Source organism: Melopsittacus undulatus, chromosome 5 (genome assembly GCF_012275295.1).
Source record: "Melopsittacus undulatus isolate bMelUnd1 chromosome 5, bMelUnd1.mat.Z, whole genome shotgun sequence".
NCBI lineage: Eukaryota > Metazoa > Chordata > Aves > Psittaciformes > Psittaculidae > Melopsittacus > Melopsittacus undulatus.
The window spans coordinates 78563465-78585088 of record NC_047531.1 but is presented as its reverse complement, the minus strand read 5'-3'; the positions used below and the strand labels follow the sequence as shown (position 1 = coordinate 78585088).

Sequence of the window (21624 nt, the reverse complement as noted above, 5' to 3'; positions counted from 1 at the left end):
TAAAAGCAATAATTAAGAAAAAGGGAAGGGTATCTATAACTATGTGGGCACATATTTTTCTTTATTTTTAGGTTTGCTCTTGACAGTGTTTTTGTACTAATATACAGCCTTTTAAAGATATTCTAAGATATCGGTGTGGTGTTCAGCAGGGGAAATGTTGTCTACTCTGATTTAAGAAAGAGAAAATATGCTTGCAACATCATGATAGGTTGCTACCATTGCTACCAAACCATTTTAGTCACTGAGAATTTCATGCATGTGGATTGAGCCTGTAGTGAATTAATCAGATCAGAATGAATGTTCCCCTTGACGATCAATAGAGGATTTTTCCAGCCTACATTACTCTGTGATTCTGTGATTATATTTGACTTTGCTATGGGCCCAATTTCACAAATACTCTGTTATCCCTACTACCATGCTTATGAATATTAAGAAGATATTGCCTTGCAGAATCACACATTCTCAGTGGACTTTATTCTGGGTCAGTGTTTTAATTAGCTCACTGTAATCATTTCAGTGGTCTGACATAAACATACTATGTTGAATACTATACTATCTCTTTCAAAGTAAATCTGTGCTGCCATTTGCATGAAGTCATCTTTTCCTGTATTATCTTATGTCACTTCTAACCTAGATAACAAAACCCTGAGGGCAGTGGTCATGCCTGTATTCTTTTGTAAATCACTGTGCACACCTGTGCTTTGCTGTAGAGACATGTTAAATAATAACACCTTTTAAAGGGTTCACTGAATTATGAGTAGTTATAAGCACTAAGCTCCTATACCTGGGCATGCCAAAGTGTCTGTGGGTGGGTGTCTGTGTGTATCTGTGTAAGCTGCAGATGAAATTTCAGCTCTTGTTTCAGAATTTCTTCAGGCAGTTTAGTTAAATCATGAATGTTACTGCAATATATTGCACAAACCCTACTAGTGGGGCAGTACCAGTTTGCCATAATGATTAAATCAAATGTACTAAATCACACATAGCTGAAATTGCTGTTAGACATAAATTTGTCTATGGAAGAAGTAGTCCTTGTCTTAAGAAGCTTCATCTCTCAACTAGACAGGGCAACAGAAGACACTATTTCCCCTCTTTCACTGGGACACAAGGAGGTTAAGGCATACGGCAGAAGGACTTGTAAGCGAACAAACTGTCCTCTTGTTGGATTCTCTTCATGGGAAGACCACAGAGGAATTTAGCTGTACACTTCTCAACCAACAACTGAAACAAATTCAGGGAGAATGTCTGTGCAGCTTCATGGTGGGGATGGGAGAACTCAAAGAAAAACGCAACACCTTATGGGACTGGGACCTCTCTGCTCTGCTCTTCCACATCCTGTTATAGCATAGGATTGAAATGGTCCTCTACTGCCACAGTCATAAAGGGGTTTGGACACAGCAATGCTCAGGTTCACTATGCCTACCAGAGAAGTACACAGCATTTAGAGTCCACTCCTAATATTCTGCACTCACACACCGTACCTGCATATCATTAGATCTACATCTTTCCTTTACTTTTAATTCAAAAAAATAATTAATTGCTTTAAATTTTGCTGAGGTTGCATTTGCTTCTGTTTCAGAGAGATGCTAAATATTTTCATGTCCCAGTTTGGAGTTGATGAAGTTTCGTGACTTCTAGCGAGATATGTGCAACTTTAAGTACGATCTTAAAAGCTGGCTTCTTCTATTTGTCAGCATGGACTTTTTATTCGTACTCACTTCTTATGTTAGCCAACACAATTGTTTGATATATATATATATATATATATATATATATATATATATATGTATTAATCTAGAAATACCCTTTTGGCAACATAGAAAACAACCTCAGTAGATAGCAAATCTAGCCCAAGATATTTTGCAGGTATGAGGTATTGTTTTCAGGTTAGATGCCAGTCTTTATAGTATACAAAATTAATTACATCTATAGGACAAGAACTAGGGAAATAGAGCTAAATCTGCAAAGGGATGTTGGCTCTAAAGCCTGTCTTTTAGATACTCTTCCACCTAGTATTTTCCATGTGGCCAGGGTAGGAATCCAGACTTACCAAACACTGAGAGAATCAGACACCAAAAAAGCAAGACTTTCAGAAGCCATCAAACTGCATGGGGAAGCCCCAAAACTGGGAGTAGAAAATGCAAAGAAAAGGAGAGTCTAAACTTATCCCACCAGAGAGCTAAGCCAGATTCTGCTGCACAGTGAGCCTTTCCAACTGTGCTGGCAGCAGTTATCTAAGTGTAATTGCTGAGGGTATATGGTGGTTTTAGAAAAGGAGATCCCACCCTTAAAACATTCCACTATCAGTCCATTATCCTGTTTTATATTCTGACTGGGGAAAAGAGATTTCGTTACATTAAAAGACAGAAGATGACTTTCTTGGTTTCACTGATTAGGATAAAGATATTCTACTAAACATGATTCTTCTAGTGTATTTTTCTATGGGTTTTTTTCAGAGTATCGTTTAACTTGATTCTATCAAGTACAGAATTAGAATCCTTTTATATAAAATAAGGTACTAATTCTGCTTAGTCATAACATTTGTAAAATAAGGTTTATGCAGAGCAGCAGTATCTTTCATTCAACTGAACTTCATATACTAGGCACGTATGTGGCCAAGACAAGATCTAAAAAATAAATACTTATTTAAATATTTGTCAGATTTCCAATCTACATCCAGAGAAATAACTGTCCTCACATTGTAGCTTTCACTGCAACAGCAATACAGGAGGACTGTTATGTCAAATAACTACGCATTAAATGACATCTGGAATTACCTTGATCTACACACCCTTTTGTGGTGGAAGTACTGCCCACTCAGAAATGGTGACAGCCAGGCTAGAGCCTCTGAAAAGCATTTCAGACTACTGATCATGGATAAACAGCTCCTGTGTGCCTGAGAGAGTGCTTTCCAGACACAAAAACTGTTATGCTTTCATCTTGTTCAGTAACTCTGCATTTCAAGGTGGCCTTAAGATATTCTTCAAAATTGTGTAAACTGTAAAATTCTGCACAGGAACATAGCAGAGAAGTTCTTGTTGCATTTGTTGGGATTTGCTGTTGGATTGTCTCCTGGAGGATAATTCTGTATACTGCTCATTATGGTTTCTCTATAAATCTGTTGCTTACAGAAGTTCCTGGCAGGTTTTCTAATACCTCGCAGGATACCTTAGAGGACCAACTCAGCATGTCAGATTTCACAAGAAATTCTATAATATGAGCACTGCCACTGGTGACTCACCACTCATCCTTTAGGTGTGTGGGCTTTAATGTGTTTCTCTGGCACATTCTTGGCAAAGTAGGGTTTGGCAGGTGAGACGCGGTGAGTCTTGATGTGGCTGTTTAGGATGTTGTCACTCCCTTGATATCTCTCATGGCAGCAGAAGGACTGTTCCTCATCGGCTTTAGCATACAATCCAACCCAAACTAGCACTTCTTTGGTGGTTGCAGCAGAGAGGCTGGGTTTGTAGATCTTCAGTATAAGCCTGTGTTCTACTCTGCTAGTTCCACTGCAGAGGTCACATATTCCAGGCACAGGGCAAACAGCGGGGCAATAACCCCGTAAGTCACTCTCATCAGAGCTCACTTTGTGAAAACCAAATAAGAAAGTTCCTGTGGAAGGGCTGGAATGAAAGTTGCTTTCAAATTTGCTTAAATATTTTCCAAATGCTCCAACACTGCTTGTGTGGCTGCATTCATGTTTCTGACACATTTATCTTGCCTGACAGTCTTTCAGGGAGGAGAGCTAGGTCCAAGTAATGATGCGTATGCTTCTTAGTGTAGTGTCTGCTAATTGAGTTTGTAAACTCAGTGAACAAGACACGGCAAAAATCACACATATGAAAGAGATTTAAAAGAGTAAAGACCTTGTAGGGTTTTGCATAAATGCACAAAGTTTAGATTCTGGTCCAAACCTCTCTGGTTTGCAAAATGAGTCTGGAAGCATCACAAGAGCAAAGTCTTTTTTTCTGCTCTGGAGTTTCTGGTCCTGCCAGTATTTGGGAAGTGACAAGATTCACATTAACAAGGAAGAACTGTATGAGTCTTAGGATTCATGAAAGATACTTAAGCAATGTTCATATTAAATACTGAATCAGTGTTTAATCTGAACCTGTCCAGCTAACCGTACCAGTCCAGTTACCCAGTATAACAACAGTGGTTGTTGTTTATTATTTGCGTTGTGTTAAGCTTGTGTTTTGCCATACACTAAGCAAACTCACCTAAAATGCTGGTCCATGCCTGCAAGAGTTTGACAAATGAGCAGATGCCAGTTCTGTGAGTTAGCTGCCCTTTCAGCTGAAAAAACTAAATGTTATAAGGATAAAAAGATCACATTTCTAGCCTACAAAGAGCTTCCACTGGTCTGAAGTATGATAAGCGAGAACAGAAGGATGAGTTTTAAACAGAGATCAGAAGCAAAATCTGTAGGTTTTTAAGGTACTTCAGTTTCAGACCAGGATCCAGGCCTTGTGAACAGGAAAGAAGGAAAAAGTCCCTTTCTGCAGTATAAATACAAGAGTATTTAAATAGATAAATGAGTATTAACAACAGTCTTTGAGGCGCTGCTTACATACAGGTATGTTTAAAAAACTCATTGTCTCTACTACAAACCCACCATTAAAGTGAGACATGGGTCTCATTAAATTATCTTTTCAGCCCCCTACTTTGTAGCAGCCCATTTCCAGATCTGAACTTTGAAGCTGACCCCTGTCTTTGTGATGGGCCAAACCAAAAGCCAGATCTGAACACCACTGAACTCTGGGAAAGTTCAAATCTATCGTTTGTGGTTCAGGTTGAGCTCTAATTAAAACAGACCAGTTAGAAAAGCAAATGTCTTAAAACCAAAACAAAACAAATGTTTCACGTGAAAAGTCTTGAATTAGGCTATATGGTACAAAGTAGTGTACTTGTCTATCACATGATGTCATGTTCATCTGACTAACACAAAGTGACAGCACACACATGCATATGAGATATTCTATACAGACACTTTGAATTTAACTTTGAGAAGGACACAATATTCATGGAAACAGTTCATGCTGTGCAAAAACCCATCAGCAATCTTACTGCCACTCAGATCTGAGGGTAGTCTGCTGCCTTTCAAACTTTCCATGCCCATCCTTAGTTGTGCAGCAGTCTAGGGTCTTTTAAAAATCAGTGGTGCCTCGCCTTCTCTGAGCAAAGCTTATGCCTCATTATGTCAGCAGTATGTGGAATATTGCCACTAATCCCTGAAAACAAACAAGAAAGTGGTGCTGCAGAAACTTCAGTTGTGTAAGAGGGCAGGGAAATCCCAACTAGCTCTCCTGCTAAGAGCTTCTGTTTATACTGTAGTTAATACTACAGAGTCTGTAATAAAGCAACATGGTTGATCAATAGACAAGGGAAAAGCAAACAAAAGGGAAGGGAACTTGGTTTCAGCATTACTGAACTGCTGAAATGAAAGAAAAAGGGAGACAACAAGGAGAAAAAGAAAGGGAAGGAGGGAAAAAATATTCAAGCCCCATCATTGGTGTCAGGATGTCACTGTGCATCAGTAGCTAGAAAAAGAGGGTCTTGGACAGGAAGATTTACTCAAAGAATCACAGCACACAGACAGTACACAGTAAGTAACCAGCAGTTACTCTCCCCGTGGGCTTTATTCTCTTTTTTTACATTACATGTAAGAACTGAACACATAAGTATTTTCTCTTTTTGAAATTTGAGTTTAGGCTCTTTGTGGATAGCTGCCTAACATTTGCAAACTTCCTTCATATGCAAACTAAGCTACTAATCTTACCAGGCATGTTCTACTGAGATTTTTAGTGTGGTCTTTTTGCAGGTGTGGACTTGCTTTCTAGAAGACCAGATCCCTACACATTTATGTTCTTTGCTTCCTGTTTGGATTAGAAGACTTAACAGCAACCATTTACATTTGAGGATCCCAAAGTACTTCACAGAGGCTTACGTGAAAGTTAGTCCACATTAATTAAGCCTTTCAATTCCCCACTAAAATTAGTCATCTTTAGTCTCCAGACAGCAAGGTATGAAGTGACTTTCCTAGTGTCATAAGAAAAGTATACAGCACAGCTGAGAACAGAGTCCAAGTCCATTATCTCCTGGTCCATGCTTTAACACTAAAATGATAGTTCTCACATAGAACTAGGAGCCACAGGGTATGTGAAAAATGATAGGAAGGGAATTATATTGAGCTTCTTGAAGTGACACCTTCCTCTCAGCTTGGACAAAGAGAATGAAGAATTATTTTATCCATTCTGAATGAGTACTTCTCAGGTTAAAGAATATCCAAATGTTTTCATTTTTGCTAGGAGGAAATTTTCAGTTCAGATGTTTCTTTACTGATCAAGTTGCAATTAAAAGTACAACCTTTCTAATTAATCAATCTCTAGCAATATGGTAAAGTCTATTTGCAGCACCCTTTAAAACATGCCAAAACAATAAAAAGCAGTAAAAGATACACCTATGCAAATGAATGAGAGACTCACAATACTTTTTTCTGCATCAGTTTTATAATGTTCATGAAAGAGGATTGCCAGAAACCTAGATATTACTTTAGAATCTTCTTCAAAACAAGTACAGTGGAATGGGAAGAAAGGCCTGCTCATGTCCTACACATGATAATGGATTGTTTTATGGCAAATCCAGCTGAATCACATGGTCTTGTGGGAAATATGGCAGAAAATATATGCTTATCCATTTTTGCTGATCTTTCCCTGAGTATGGACTACCAAGGGCTTAGGAATGAGAAGCAGCTAGAGAATAAAAAACACTTCACTGTTTCAGAAAGTTTACCACCTTTGCTATGCAGTTAATAGAATACCCCGTGTGTTTTCTCCTGGGATACTGGCACTGGCAGTTTTCCAAAATACTTAGACATCAAGACTATCTTTCAGAAATGCACTGACCTCAACCTCCTTCCAGCTGCCTATCATTAATAGCCAAAACTAGCCAACTTAATGAAACAGCAATGCATAAATGCTCTGTGGTGACCACTTCTAATTTTGGAGCCTGCTCATTACCCTATACCACCACCAGTTTTTCCTGCTCTTGGTCCCTCGTTTTCTTTCCTTCTCCCTTTATGTGTAGTCGTAGACCTGCTAGACTTTTGCTACTTCTTAAGGTCCCTAGCCAGGCAGCTGAAAGGCTTCCATCACGGAGATTGAAAACATACTCCATATTAAATGTAACAGAATAGTATGACCTGCAGGTCCATGTTTCAAACACATTCAATTTATATCTTAGCTGAGAATAAACAGCAGGGGAAGCAACTTGATGGGTTGCTGGAGGCTGTGGCTACCCTTTCTTGTGGAACATATCTCTGTCACTTGCTAAATAGGTGCACCATCTGGTGGTAATTTTGGACTCCCACTTGTTCTTAAGTTTCCAAATAGCACTGGTGGAGTTATGCCTGTGGTTGCAGCTTTTTTTTCTACTTTTTAGCCAGTATCTGTCTGAAAGTCATCAGCTAAGGCAAATTTTGCAGGTACAACTGGTGAATGAGTACCAAGAATAACTAGGACCTTACATGAAGATCAAGTTTCCATGTCTGCTATACGGGGAGAGCAGGTATGACTTTATGAGAGGACCACATGCTCCCCTAAGAAATATACATGGAGAGGTGGAAAAATTTCACAGACAAAAATTAGATATTAATGAACTTGATACACAAATAGGGAATCTAAGCTCCCAGGATAGTCAACAGGGACAGTCATGCAGTCAAATTAAGATCCAGATCATCCTCTGGAAGTGCTTCACTCTCTTCTTTGACCATACAAGGAATACAGGCTGACTAGGTTCCTATCTTAGACATCTCGTGTAAATGCCTGGAGCTATGTGGTATGAAACTAGGCCAAAGGAAAGAAGTGAGGAAGGGGCTCCTAATTTTTCTGCCTTTGTCTGAAGCCCTTTAGTTCAGCAACAGTGACAGAAACCACTGTTACCTCTTGTACCATTCTCTTCAGAAACTGTAAGGCTGCACTGATCATGTCAAATGGGACTTTGCATAGAGACCTCTTCTGAACAGGACGGGTGGGAGCTGAATCAGACAGAAAGCAAGTTTCCATGTAGTCATGAAGAAATCAGTGAACAGGTAAAAGAAATCATGATGCATGAGTAAACTTTTTTTCATTTCAGCAGCTTGCATAGAGTTTTCTAGTCTATAGCAATTCAGACCATGTCTGTTGAACTTCTATCTAGAGATGAAAGTGTCTTCTCCCAGTACACCAGTGAGTTTTCTGGGGTGAAAGAAGACTACTTAAAGACTCCTCAGCAATCCAAACCCACTTTTTACAACAGCACTGGTTAAGTATTAGGAATCCTCTTTCTTTCATAATCCCAGAAAACAGAGATTGAACCTCTGCAGTGGAGAGATCATTAGAGGCAGCAACAGATTGCACATGTGGCTAAAAGTCATCTAGATATACTTCAATCCTAAAGCTAAATCTGATCAAAACTGGATAGGTGCAGTTTTTACTAGCTGCAGGACCCATCATCACCTCAATCTTACATGCTGGCTTTCACTATGATTTCTGTGTTCTGCAAAATATCCAGACATGCATTTAAAGCAAAACACTTTCAAAGCCTCTTTAATAGGGCTTAAAATGTAGGGTTTAAAGTTAAGCACATCTGAGAGCATAAGTAGAATTGTTGGCCAGTTTGAAACCTGAGAGAAGAACGGCTTTACTACTACCACGTTAGATACATTTTATTCAAACCTCCAAATAATAAATTATATAGTCCTCTTGCTTGCTTTATTTCTTTCATCTTAATTTGACTCATATCAGTAACAATAATATTATACTTCACAGTTACAGTCACACAATATTGCAGTAAGAAATACACTACAGTCACGGGTAATATAATCCAATGTTAAAAAGTCATGCACGATACTCAAGAAGGAAATTTTGACAATTAGAAAATAAGGTATTTGTCAGATGTAATATTTTGGGATACTCCAGCTACTTCATTAGAAAAAGAAATTGCTCGTGACTGGAGGCAAGACAGCAAACTGCATGGATTGTCCATCTAAGCCTGAATGCTAAAACATTTGCTTGCAAACCAAAATGTACAGATCAACAAATGCTGTGTTTTTCATAATGTTTGTAAATGCCTCTCTGTGCATTTCAAGCTTTTCAATTTTGAAACAGATGGTTTACCAAACAGAATGTATCCCAAAAAACAGGGGAGGAAAGGGAGGGATGCTACTACACATGTAACTCTGAAGTCTAATGTTATGTTTAGCCTGTCCTGCTTGATCTAGAGGTTGAACTAGACGACCAAACCTATCATCTGTAATTCTAGGGAAGAGATTTTGACAACATAGCTAACCGCAGTAGTAAAACTCAAGGAATCTCAAAGTCATTAGAACCCCAAGTTATCACAGGATCGCATACCAGCAGCTTAGCTGCCATCCCACAGTACCTGTCAGCTTACATAAAGAACTTTCCTTGCAGTGGCAAGACTTGGCAGCACCTGCCTGTTTGTGAAGTTGCTCTGTGCTTTAAAAAAGTCAAATGTTTTATAGTTGATTTCCATTTAGCTAATTAGGTTTTAGCTGAGTCCTTCCTATGAGAAGCAGCTCCACTTTGAACTTCTGCTTATACACAAAAGCCAGGAGCCTTTTTAGTGGCTGTAAAATCCTGGCTCTGGTGAAAGCAGTGGCAAAACATCTAATGACAGCAATAGGATCAGAATTTGACCCCCATCATTTTGGATTAAGCCCAGAACCACTTTATTTAACTTTAAATGTTATTTGCCTTCCTTTTTAAGCATGCATTACATTGTAAGTCATTGACCAACAGGACCAGGACACTGGTGGTAACTGAGTCAAGCATACTACGGAGCATTTACAGCCAGCAATTTTATTACAGAGTGACATGAAAAAATTTACATTAAAAGAACATTAATGTTCCAAGTGTGGAAGTTGGAAGTAAGGAAGTGCCCAAATTAATGTGGTATGCAAGTTAGCCCTGTTGTATCCAAATTTTGGTACAGTATTCAATTAACTAATAGCCTAGAATTTGCATACTATCTTTTCCACAGGACCTCTGACTCACTCATCCCAAGGCAAACCAGAAAATTAACATCGAAAATTTTATCCTGAGTAGCTAAAGACAAAGTTAAAAGCAAGACAAAAGGAGGATTTTTCCTCTAGTGAATGCTGAGAAAATGATCAGAGATACAGGTCATTACAGAAGGTCTAGAAAGCCCCATTATACATAACAGTATCGCTTTCCCTGACAGCTAATTATATATTTATTAGGATGATCTCAGAATGCCAAAAACCCAAAGTACCCGCCCTTCTCCAACAAAATATTTCTTTTCCGTAATGACACTTAAATGGAGTTATTTCATTTAGTAAAAAACAGGCTTAGACTGGAACACTTGAAACACGGTATTAAACTGCATCCCCACATCAGTCTATTGTTTTTTTGAGACACCTGGGACTTAAGGTCACAAGAAGACAGCATGTCATGCTATGTGATGTCTCTTATTAAACCATGTGGTGTGTTATTAAACCATAGAGGGTACATATGGAAGCATGGAAGAGTGGAGATCATGAGACAGATAGACAGAGAGGCTTGAGCTTCCCCAGTTTCAGTTCCCTGCATCAATTTACATCAATGCACTTAATTGATTTAAAAGTAAGTGCTCTAATGAACAGAAATCATATTGTTCAGAGTCAAGTATGTCAGTGCCTTTTAGTTTAAAAATGTCTACAGAAAAGGATCTATTCCAAGAAAATCTTCATTCTTGTATTAAAATGGAATGAAACAGAAGTTTTAGAAGGTAGCACTTCCCTCAGGATAGAAATTCCAGATTTTGTTCAGGTCAACATCTACCATTTCTCATCCAGTTGCAAGCCCTGCAGAATTTGTTAAATAATTGTATTAACATATTAGTGCTATGTTTAGAATAAGGATGTCTGCCTTTTAAAGCAAGCTTGCTGCCAAAGAGGTAAATATTTAAATGCCAGCAATAACATTTTAATTTGAGAGAACTTATATTTTTCTTCCAACTCATGACCCTTGAGTAAAAAGAAAACACAACTGAGATACACTTGAACTAGACAGTTGTACTTTACAAAAAGACTAGAGAGTAGAGAACATAAATTGAGGAATATAAAAATTTGTCTATTCATGGTTGGAGATTATTATATGATACATATTATATATGCTAGGCATATATAGAGAGACAAAGAAAAAGAGATCTAGATGATAATATTGATGTAGCAAAATTAGATCTTTTCTAGTAGTCAAACAAAATTTATACCTGTCAACTCATAAATTACAATTGGTACTGCCCGTTCACATTTATCTCTTCATCTATGATTTACAGAGTGTTTTGAAAACAGTATGAAAGCCTCACCAGATAATTATAAGGCTCTGGCATCTAAGAAATTGTTAAAGTACAAAGAAATTTTCATCTACAAATTTCAAATGGTTTCACTAAGCTGGGAATCCTTCATCGTCTCAAAATAGGGTATTTATTTCTTTTAACAGCAGCGCTTCCTTAGAATAGAAAAATATTTTTTGTTCTTCTAAAAACCTCCAAGTAACAGAAACCTACTAAAATGAAGACGAGTCTGAACCTTCCACTCTCACTGTGGAGGCTGTCTCCTCAGTCAAATAATATAAATTCTTAGCACAGTAGTTGTTTCATAATTTTTTACCAGTCCTTTCCAAACTCAGCTACCGCCAGCTGGGAAGTTTATTTTCTTATTTGGATTTGGGTTACTGTCTTGCTTTGCTACTTGTGATAGCAAAAATCTTACCCACTGTTCAATACTCAGAAAATATGAACTGTTTGAATCAACTCCTTAATTTCCTCCAAAGGTGATAAAGCAAACTAAAACAGCAATTTCATCTACTTTACCTTGTAACTACAAGATTATCACAGCTTTTTTCCCACTGTTTAACTTTCTATCAAGATGAATTGTATTGAAAAAAGCTGTCCTTATAAGACAGTTTGAATTCCTCATAATACTCACCTTACAGTCTCTAGGGTATTTAATATAAGGGTGTGCTCATTGCAGGGGATTGGACTAGATGACCTTTGACGGCCCTTTCCAACCCAAATTATTCTGATTCTATAGGTCTTTACATGGAATAGCCAGCTTTGTTCCAGAAATGGCCTTTCTACCTTAGTAAGGCAACATGTGGGATAGTCACTGACATAACTGAAATGCTTCTGCAATAATATATATCTAATAAGCTAGAACAAATATACAGAATATCCTTAAGGTTAAGGATATTTTTGGTCCTCCTTCCAGCAACAACACGTCAGTTGTGAAAAGAAATGCTCTGAGACATTTTAAGAGATGGCTTTGCAATGTGTGCTTGCAGTGTGATAAATCTTTCCTGCAAAATAAGCATACGTAGCACATAGTCAGATTTGGTGGGGGTTTGTTTCTACGAGTTGCCTCTGCCTGCCTCTCAGTTACCCAGCTGGTATCAGTGGTGGTTCACTATGCATGTCTTAGGGTTTTTTACTTTTATTCAGCCTAATAATGAGAAAACTCTGTCTCTAAATTATGAAGAATTATATATCCTGTGATATAGTAGTATGCTTCTGTTGAAAATTACCCTTGCATAAACCACAGCTCATTAAATTAGCCATGGTATTTATAGCATCTAGTAGTTTAACTAAATCACACTTGCAAATGCAATGGGTTCACATGACACTTTGTGAAATGGGCATCAGCAGTCACTCCGAGGTAGACATGTGAGCAATAAAGTACCAGATTTTATTGATCCTAAGTGATCTTATGGAATTTGCACACAGTCCTAGTCCACATACAGATTTCAGCTGATTGAATGCATCCTGTGCACTTCTCTCTTGGCATTCCAGGCAGCCTACTGCACTAGGAGTTGAAAGCCAGTGCCATCCCCTGAGAAGCCACCTCTCACACCAGAATGCTTTACTATATCCTAGTACCAAAGCAGTCATCCAGTTCAAATTACTGAAAACAAGTTTCTTTCTGATCAGTTGCTTGAACGCTCAAAGGACATCATTGTTGTCTGGAACCATGCTATGTGACAACAAAACCCCAGAAATTTTTCCATGTTTGATCCAAAAGCCACTGTGCAATTGAGGTTCACAATAACTGACAAATACCTAAAGCAATCATAGCACCTACTGCTATGACAAAGATAATTGCTGCCTTTCCGTCAGTGAAGTGTGTACCCTGCTCTGTATCATATTTTAAATAATCTAATTCCAACTAGTTTTCCCCCTCCAAATTGTTTCCAGCTGTACGATTCCTTTCTTTCCCCCATATTGTTTTTATTGGATTTAACACAAGTCTGTAAAGATAGATTTTCCCATAATAAACACACAGATGTTAGCATAATAAACATACAGTCAACCTGATACATGAATATTACTAAGTATTAATAAATACATAACTAAGCATAAATCGATTTAAAAATTCGAAAATGAGAACATAAGGTAACAGAAAAGAAATGGCAGGAGGAAAGAAAGGCAAAAAGTAAGATAGAAATGTACTTACTTTAGGCAAACTATCTGGATTCATTTATAGTTCCCTTTATTGATTTGCTGATAGCACTAAAGCTATGGTTGTAAAGCATTCCTAAGAATGCCGCCTGTCTTCATGTATTGGAAGTTTTGTGCTCGTACTGAAAGAGAAGCTTTCCAAGTTGGCCAACTCATACCATTCTAGACACTACTGTGCTAGATTAATGTATCTGCTTGGATGCAAATTTCCATTTTTGGACAATAATGAGCCTGTCTACTCCTCCCATTTTTGGTAGGAAGTTTTTATGAACATTGGCATCTTAGTTAAACCATTATAGCCCAGAATAAAAATGACTGGATTCATTTGTGAATCTGAATCCAAATTTAATTAAGCCTATATATGGCCTGAACCAAGAATAATTTACTGGCTGACACCCCCTCAGCATGTATGATAAGATGTCAACCATTTCTCCACAATGCCATCATTTACGTAACTTTCATGCCCAATTCCCTTTTTCTTTCAGGCCTGCAGCTAAAACGCTGGATGGGATCCAATGTGGACTAGCTACCTGCTTCCCATGCAAATATAGATGGAATCACTTTTTTGTATGAGTATCTTGCTTTGAGAAGATGTTCCCCTCCCTTTCTTGGTCTTCTGTTCAAATTTATGCTGTCTTCTTAGCACTTTATGTGTGCATGTGTACTAGTGCATGCTTGTATATAATCATGAAGTCCAACTTTATTTACTGATTGTGTTTCTCAAATTTACTTGCAGCCTTTTTCACCTGTGAGTTAATAAAATCCATGAACAGATTTTGTCAGCCTTTAAAACTGGATTCTGCTTTCCCACCCCTCATCTTTTCTGCCTGGAAAGTGGATCAGAAGTTGAGCAAATGTGTGGTGACAGGAAGCTGCTTAAGATGTTGTTCTCCTAAACTTCACACAGCAAGCAAGCTGGTAGCATCACTTCAGATGCAGCCTTTCAATGTGCCAGAAAAATACAGATCAGTATAAAACATCAGAGATTTAAAAAAAAAATAAAAATCAGAACTCTATTTTTTGTCTATCTGTTGATTCTTCCCTGTCAGGTGTCCAGGTCAAAGATTTGCCAAATCAGTGATACGCCAAATGAATACTACTAAACCATGATCATTTTCCAAGCCATGTGTCTGAAAAGGAGATATCTACAAATTACTTTTTATATCTTGACAGCTTTATTTCTCAAAACACCTCATTTTTGCCCTGGATTTAGCACTGGTAAGAGAATTCTGTTTATACACACATCAATTTGGAGACCTTCAGAAGAAATTGTCAATGCACAAATTACCCAGCATAACCCACTGTCAAGGAACAACAGTAGATTTCAGTTCCATAAGTGATTCTGACTCCATATTTCAGAAGCTGCAGTGCCTGCTTTTTGTGTGTGGAGTTATTTGCTCCCAACTGTTATTATCTGTAACTTTTAGAGCTACTTACATGATAGATTGCTTCAACCATCGTTTGTGGGACACCAGTCTCTAGTGCTCTTTTGCATCAATAACCTGATACAACCAGAGGCTTTGCTTTCTAGATCCGAGTCCTTGCCTTCAAAAAGTTAGGACAATTTTCTTTCAACTATACTTCTCAATAATAACTTCTTAATAATAATAATCGATATATCGTTAACCAATTAATTTTTGAACCCAATAGGTTATCTTTACAGAATAAATTTTTTAAAGAGGCTTACAGCAAGAAGAATGGTTGGAGAATGCAAAAGATGACCTTATGTGAGAAGCTGGCATGAAAAGTGAGTGCAGGAAAGTGACAAGTATGTACAGGAACAGGATGGGTCAAGTGAATGTAGTAATGACATTTCTTTGGGGATGGCAAAACTACAGAAAAGTTCTCAGCTATAAATATACCAAAAATAGCTATACACAATACTTGGCTAATTCATCCCATGCTACATCCTTTGTTCACGATAGCAATTTGCATCTCTCTGTCACTTTTTATATTGGCTGCTATAAATCTTTCATACCAAAATGAAGAACCCATGCCTAACATAATTTCTACAGTTGTTATTCTGTCCTCCAAATTATTTCAACTTTTTTTAGTACAGATTCCCAGGTATTATATAGGTGGTACAGCCCTCACTCACTGAAGCACCTCTTTTAAAAAACAGCTCATCACTAATCCAGCTTAGGTAACTCACAAGGGATTCCCCTGGCACAGTAGGATCCTCAGAAGTCACAGGGATTGACATTTGCTCTTGTGTCATGCCTTCTGGCTGCTGCTTGGTGTGGCTGGAAGACATGCATGGTTGGAGCGTAATGGCACACAGTAAATGGTGCTGGCAATAGAGGCACAGCTGTTGGAGAACCCTCATGTTGGGTGAGTCTGGAGGTTTGCTTTGAATTTTGAGGGAGGAGTGTTGCATGGAGTTGCAAATTAGAATAGCTGCAAATCTGCACTTGTCAGTGCTAGTGGTAGAGCCCTGGCCTAGTGGCCAAAGAGTAGGTCCTCTTTGCCATACAGATAAAGATGGTTCCTTCTAACTCAAACCATGATATGATTCTATGATTATTCATATCCCTAAGCAGTTCTGGGAATAATCTAAATGAGCTTTCCTTTGGCATGAAGTGAAAAACATGTCTGTCTTTTTTAGTGAATCCTTTCTTCAGTTTGCTCAGGCAGAACCAAATGTCTGCTTTAGTGTTTCTGTATGTGTCAGATGCAGATGTGTTTTGTTACACAAGTGAATATATATGCTTACAAGTATCTGGTACCTTTAAGTGGGTTTTGAGGGTTTTTTTAGCTCTGTCCTTTTTTTATTCCCTCCCCACCTCCAGTGTAATAACACCACTTCCTAAACCTTGTCCTTTTTCTAGATACTGACCACATCATCTCTGGGTGCTACTCCACTAATAAAACAAATAAAGACATGTGGATTATGGGATCCTTTATAGACCTGCATGGAACTCATCTGGCTCAGCTGGCAGGGGTCATGTAAACCTCCTCCATCCGCTACAGTATGTGTGGTTTCACACCCAACAAATGTCAAAGCAGAATTCAGCTGCAACTGCCAAGTTTCATCTGTGTTTGGGTTAAGCCATAAAAGAACCCACCAAATTCCACATCAGTCATTTCAGACTTGCAAGAAACCACCCAGGTTCGGTGAAGAGGTTAAGAATATGGTGAACGTTTTGGCAAACATGGCCTGAAAAGTGGCTCAAGAAAACACTGGGTTTTTTCAAACTATGTATAGTCTGACCAACCTGATAGCCAGTCCATCCTGATGCCAAACAATTTTTGTTCTCTGTAGCTCTTATTTTGTACAGAAATGCTAAGAATTATAGCAGAGGCATGACTTGTAGTCCTCTTTAGGCATTTGGACTGCACTCACTTTCAAGGTTTCTGAGAATGAAAGGAGTCTCTGGGGAACAGGATTATTGCTCATGAGTACAAGGACAGAGCTGATGAAGTGCCACAAGACTTTCAGCTTCAAGAGGAGAGTAGAAGTGGTGAAAGCCTTTTCACCAGGAAGCTTAGCAATGACACCGACTCTGGTACAACCCTCCAGAGTGTGCCATTTCAAGGACATAAGTGATGTCACTGAAGTTAAGAGAATTTATTTGTCCAAGGGTCAGAGCATGGCTGCAAGCTTTGGCAGATCAAGACAACACAACATGAAAAAGCACAATGCTAGCCTGCTTAGCAGCTATATATTTTCTGACAACATCATCATTTTGGACATCAACTTAAGACAAGAAGGTGTAAGACCAACCAAGGAGGACCAGACCTGTGCTTCTAATAGTCAAGACAACTGGCTAAATGTTTCATTGATCCATTTAAAGTTGAAGGTAAAAGTCAAACATTAGGTTATTTCCTGTGCATGGTGTCTTGAGAATGTTTGATGTGTTCCACTCACGCTCTTTAAGAAACAAAAGTTACGCAAGAAGCATTATCTCAACAGAATTTAAAATATCTTAGGACAAACGTGGGAAGAGACACTAATGAGCAAATACGTCACCACCAGCTTTACAGCATCAAGACCGAATTCTACCCAATTTTTTTCTGAAGTTCAGAAAGTTCAGACTTTTCTTTTGCAATTGATTTTGTTTACTCAGTCTTTTTGTTATTAGTTTTAACCCTCTCCATTTCTGTGATTTGGTGTGTGGGGTAATACTCACAGAATATGACAGATTCTCTACGGGTGTAGGTCAGTTTCCGTGATGCTAATGGATTTGTTTCATTACAACACTTTACAGCTGGGCCACTGTGCCCTTAAAAACCCCAGACCTCAGCCAGACTCTCAGACTTGCACACTCTTTGAAAAATATTTAGTTTGATCATTGACACAAGTGTACCTCATCTTTTGATGTCCATTTCACAAGGGTGTTGGAAAGAAAAAAACCTTGATCTCCAGTAACAGACAAAGTGTCATGTAAGTCATTTCCTCTTTGCACAGATGGGATGAAATGTTATGTCTTTTTTTTACACAGTTTTAGTGAAATCTTATGTCTGACCACATTTAGTTGTGTTGGAGGCACAAGACTCACCCAAACCATTGAACTCAGGAAAAAAGTGTCACCTTAAGAAGGATCAGACATAAGAACAGGCTACAACCCCACTGTGAAACTGGATGGTATCACTCTAAGCACCCTTATGAGAGCCACACACTACAAAATGTTATCCTGACACTGGGCAGCAGACAGTATGGGGAAGGGTAAACAGGCAGCCCTTGGGAAAGAGAGGAAAGGTCAGGAATAAGCTAAGGATACTCGTGTGGGTGATGAGGAAAAGAATTATCTCAGTACTGGCAAAATGTGCATAATCACCCCTATGAAATAATATCACATATAGGATAAACAGAAAGGGATCAATTTAACTTCTGCCAGCTAACAGCTTGTCAGGCCAGGGTCCTGTATTATTTTCTTTGATTGGGTTTCCTACCTCAAATCACTTGCAATATTTTCTTTACAGTATGTTAGCAGCACTAAAATGGATATATATCACTGCCCTGTACTGTAAGGCTAGTGTCTTGTACACCATCAGTTAATTGGACTCTCCCATTGCTTAAGCTTTTGGGAAGTCTGCAGAGGGATTTTTAGAGTTAATTTTAGATCCCTTTTTATTGGTCATGATATGTACCACAGTTATCATGGCAGCCTCTAAGAGGATGACAATTGGAAATATTTTTCACAAGGTGTGATGACTGTGTCCCTGTATGCCTGTGCAGGCATCTGGGTCACTGCTGGGTATGAAGTTGAACAGATATTAATGACTTCATCTGGAGATCACTAGAGATTGCCAGTTATTTTTCAATGAGTGAAAACATACAGACCACAGTTTTTCTGGGAGCATCACTGTTGAACTACAATAGGCAAACACCAGAAAGTTATAAACATTTCCAGGACTGCAGTGAGAAAACTAAAAAGAAAACCAGCCCAAACACATCACTTCAGCACCATATTAGAGACACCCTTACCTACTCGAAGCTCTTGTCCAAAGACTGTTTTCTCTCCAAGCGCAGAGCAGTTCCACCTCCCATACCGAAACTGGTACTGGCACTCATTGATTCCCATTTGTGCCCCTTCCCCAATCACAATGATGGCATCGGGGCGGCTCTGGCAGATTGCTCGCTGCCGAGGGGCCAGGCCTGGGATTTTGTTGCAGATGATATTAGCTCCTAAAGCCACCACAGATGACAAAGCTCTGAAGAAAAAGAGCAGAAAAAAAACGTTACAACCAAATTGAGGTCGTTAAATGCTTTTGCCACATGCTGCATTGTGGCAGGCAAGGCTCTGGGCAAAAGGGCACGGGCTGGAAGTTGGGTTCCTATAATAACACCAACTTATCCCAACCTCTCAGTCTGGCAAAAAAAGGCTGGAAATCTTGCAATAATTCCTGATCTGATTTGTGCCAGAAACAACAGAGAAATGTAATTTGTGCACTTTTGCTTCCAGTCCTACGCAGACCCATCAGATGATGAGATGTGGAAAGCAAGACATTTAAAAGCAAAAAATTGTGATATTTGATCATCCACAGATCTCTGAAACTCATGTCTGCTTTGAATGACTTCCATAGATTCAGATTCAGCATTTTAGTTACTACAGCCAGTTCATCCATCCCCCATTTGAAACTGCTAAGCACAGTTTAGAGAATGACTTGATGATACCAACCCATTATTACACTCAGGGTATTGAGTGATTCATGAAAGTTCACCAGCATAATTGTACTTTTAGATCTGGCAAATATCACCAAGCATACAGGAGTGATCCTTAATATGTGCCATCCAGGCTAGAAACATTTGTAATTTTCATTCTTCAAGTATATTTTCAGAATTCATTATAAAGTTTGCATATAACTTGCACCTGCCATATGTTTTCACTTTAGTGTATTTACTTTTCATTTTCCAGCTCACTTTTCAACGTCTTTACAGGCTCGTTTTTTTTGCATCTTTACAGGTGACATTTTAAGTAGCAATATTTTGACAAAAAAACAAGACAACTTGCTTATATATTCAGCGATGCCTCATGTCACATCTACCGAGTACAAGCCAGGCCCATGTTGTGACACTTCAACTGGCTCTGAGCAAGTCAGCAGGACCAGAGTGGTTCAGGCCTTACACAGCAAGATCTAACGGATCTTGAGACAGCTACACAACCAAAGCCTGGAAAAGCCCCTGCCATGCTGCCCAGCTGTCAATCCTGTTTTTTGGCTGGGGTGCTGAGAACGTCACTGCTTCTCAGCACCTGCAAAAAGGTAGCTCCATGAATCCTTTCCTCTCTTTAGCTTGTTCCAGCCTAGTATCAGGTTGTATGGGTAATTTCATTTGCCCATCAAATCCTGTTGTTGACTGCCTCTGTAATGTAAAGATACTTGCTCAGATCATGCTGCAGCACCTTGATTTTAAGTGGAGTTTCACAGTAACAGAAGTCACCTTATATAAATAGGTTAATAATGGGATACAGACTGTCTTCCCCACCATCTCTCCATCTCGAGTACTCACTTAAGCCTTTCTTCTTAGTGTTAAAAATTTCCCTCCAGAAATGCTCCTTTTGGAAAATGCTGACTGAACAACAAAATCAAAGATTTTTATAGGAATGTATCAACTTCATCACACAGGTAAATGCAAAATTACATAAACGTTGCATTTCAATGAAATCAGTGTGTTTCATTTTGCCATTCCAATAAACTACACTAAAGCCAGAGCAAAAAGGGTGAAATGGAGAACTTTTCCCTGGCCAAAATGAAATAGCACGTTTACTGTGGAATGGAAATTCCATGGTGATTCATTCTGCCTTTAATAGGTATTTGTGCATCTTTTCCAAAGTTAACAAACCATGAGAAATTCACCAATTGTGGTTTTATATTTATGGCTTGGCGAGGGTGTTGATAGATACGGAGACAAGGTATTGCAAACATAGAGCATGCATGTCTTGTGGCACTACCTATTAAAAAAAAATAAGAACAAAATGTAGCTGCAGCTCTGACCACTCACAGCATTTGGAGCAGGAGCACTCAGACCTGTAGCTTTAGTTCACGTTACTTTTGGGTACTGAGCAACAAAGCTGGAGCATCGGTTGGAACCACTGAGTCCCTAAGATGCAAGTTTTGATCAAAGATTTTCTTTCTAGACCACCTCTACTTAAACAACTGAATAAAATATTTAAATTATGATATCTTTAAATCAAGACTTTTCAAGGCACAATAATCATAAAAAAAATAAAAGCAACATTAAGAGGTTGGTGTAGAAATAATATTCTCTGACCTTTGCAATGTTAGGATCCAGGTCTGACCCTTCTGTGATTTTAAAGTTATGACAAGGGAAAGATATCTTGTACGGAGTAAGTAACTTGAAGATGCAAGAGGGACAGGAGACTCTGCCATTACAGCTTAGTCCATGGTTCTTTCCCCTAAGGTAGTCTAAAGGGAAGCCAAGTCAGCCAATAGCTCTCTGCTGGGATGCACAGGCAGCAGATCGGCTGAGGAAAGGTTGAATTTCTACAGCCATTCTTCAGAGCAGAGCAACAGCCAGGGCTCCCCAACAGCAACACTTCCTTGGCACGGCATATGCAGCAGTTCTCCTGTGTGTTTTAGGTTTTGCCGCATTCTTATCCCATCCCCTCCAGCTGGCTTTGATGTATCAGACACTGACCCTTCTAG

At 38.8% G+C, this 21624-nt stretch overlaps 1 protein-coding gene across 3 annotated transcripts in view; it reads right to left on the bottom strand.

Annotated features, from left to right (window-relative positions):
* Positions 1-21624, bottom strand: part of WNT7B (Wnt family member 7B) — a 96585-nt gene that overhangs the window by 22414 nt on the left and 52547 nt on the right. For all 3 annotated transcript variants that reach the window (XM_005147987.4, XM_005147986.4, XM_031047977.2), the window contains exon 2: positions 18944-19170. In XM_005147987.4, coding sequence (XP_005148044.1) covers positions 18944-19170 — 227 coding nt within the window. The remainder of the gene's footprint in view (positions 1-18943; positions 19171-21624) is intronic.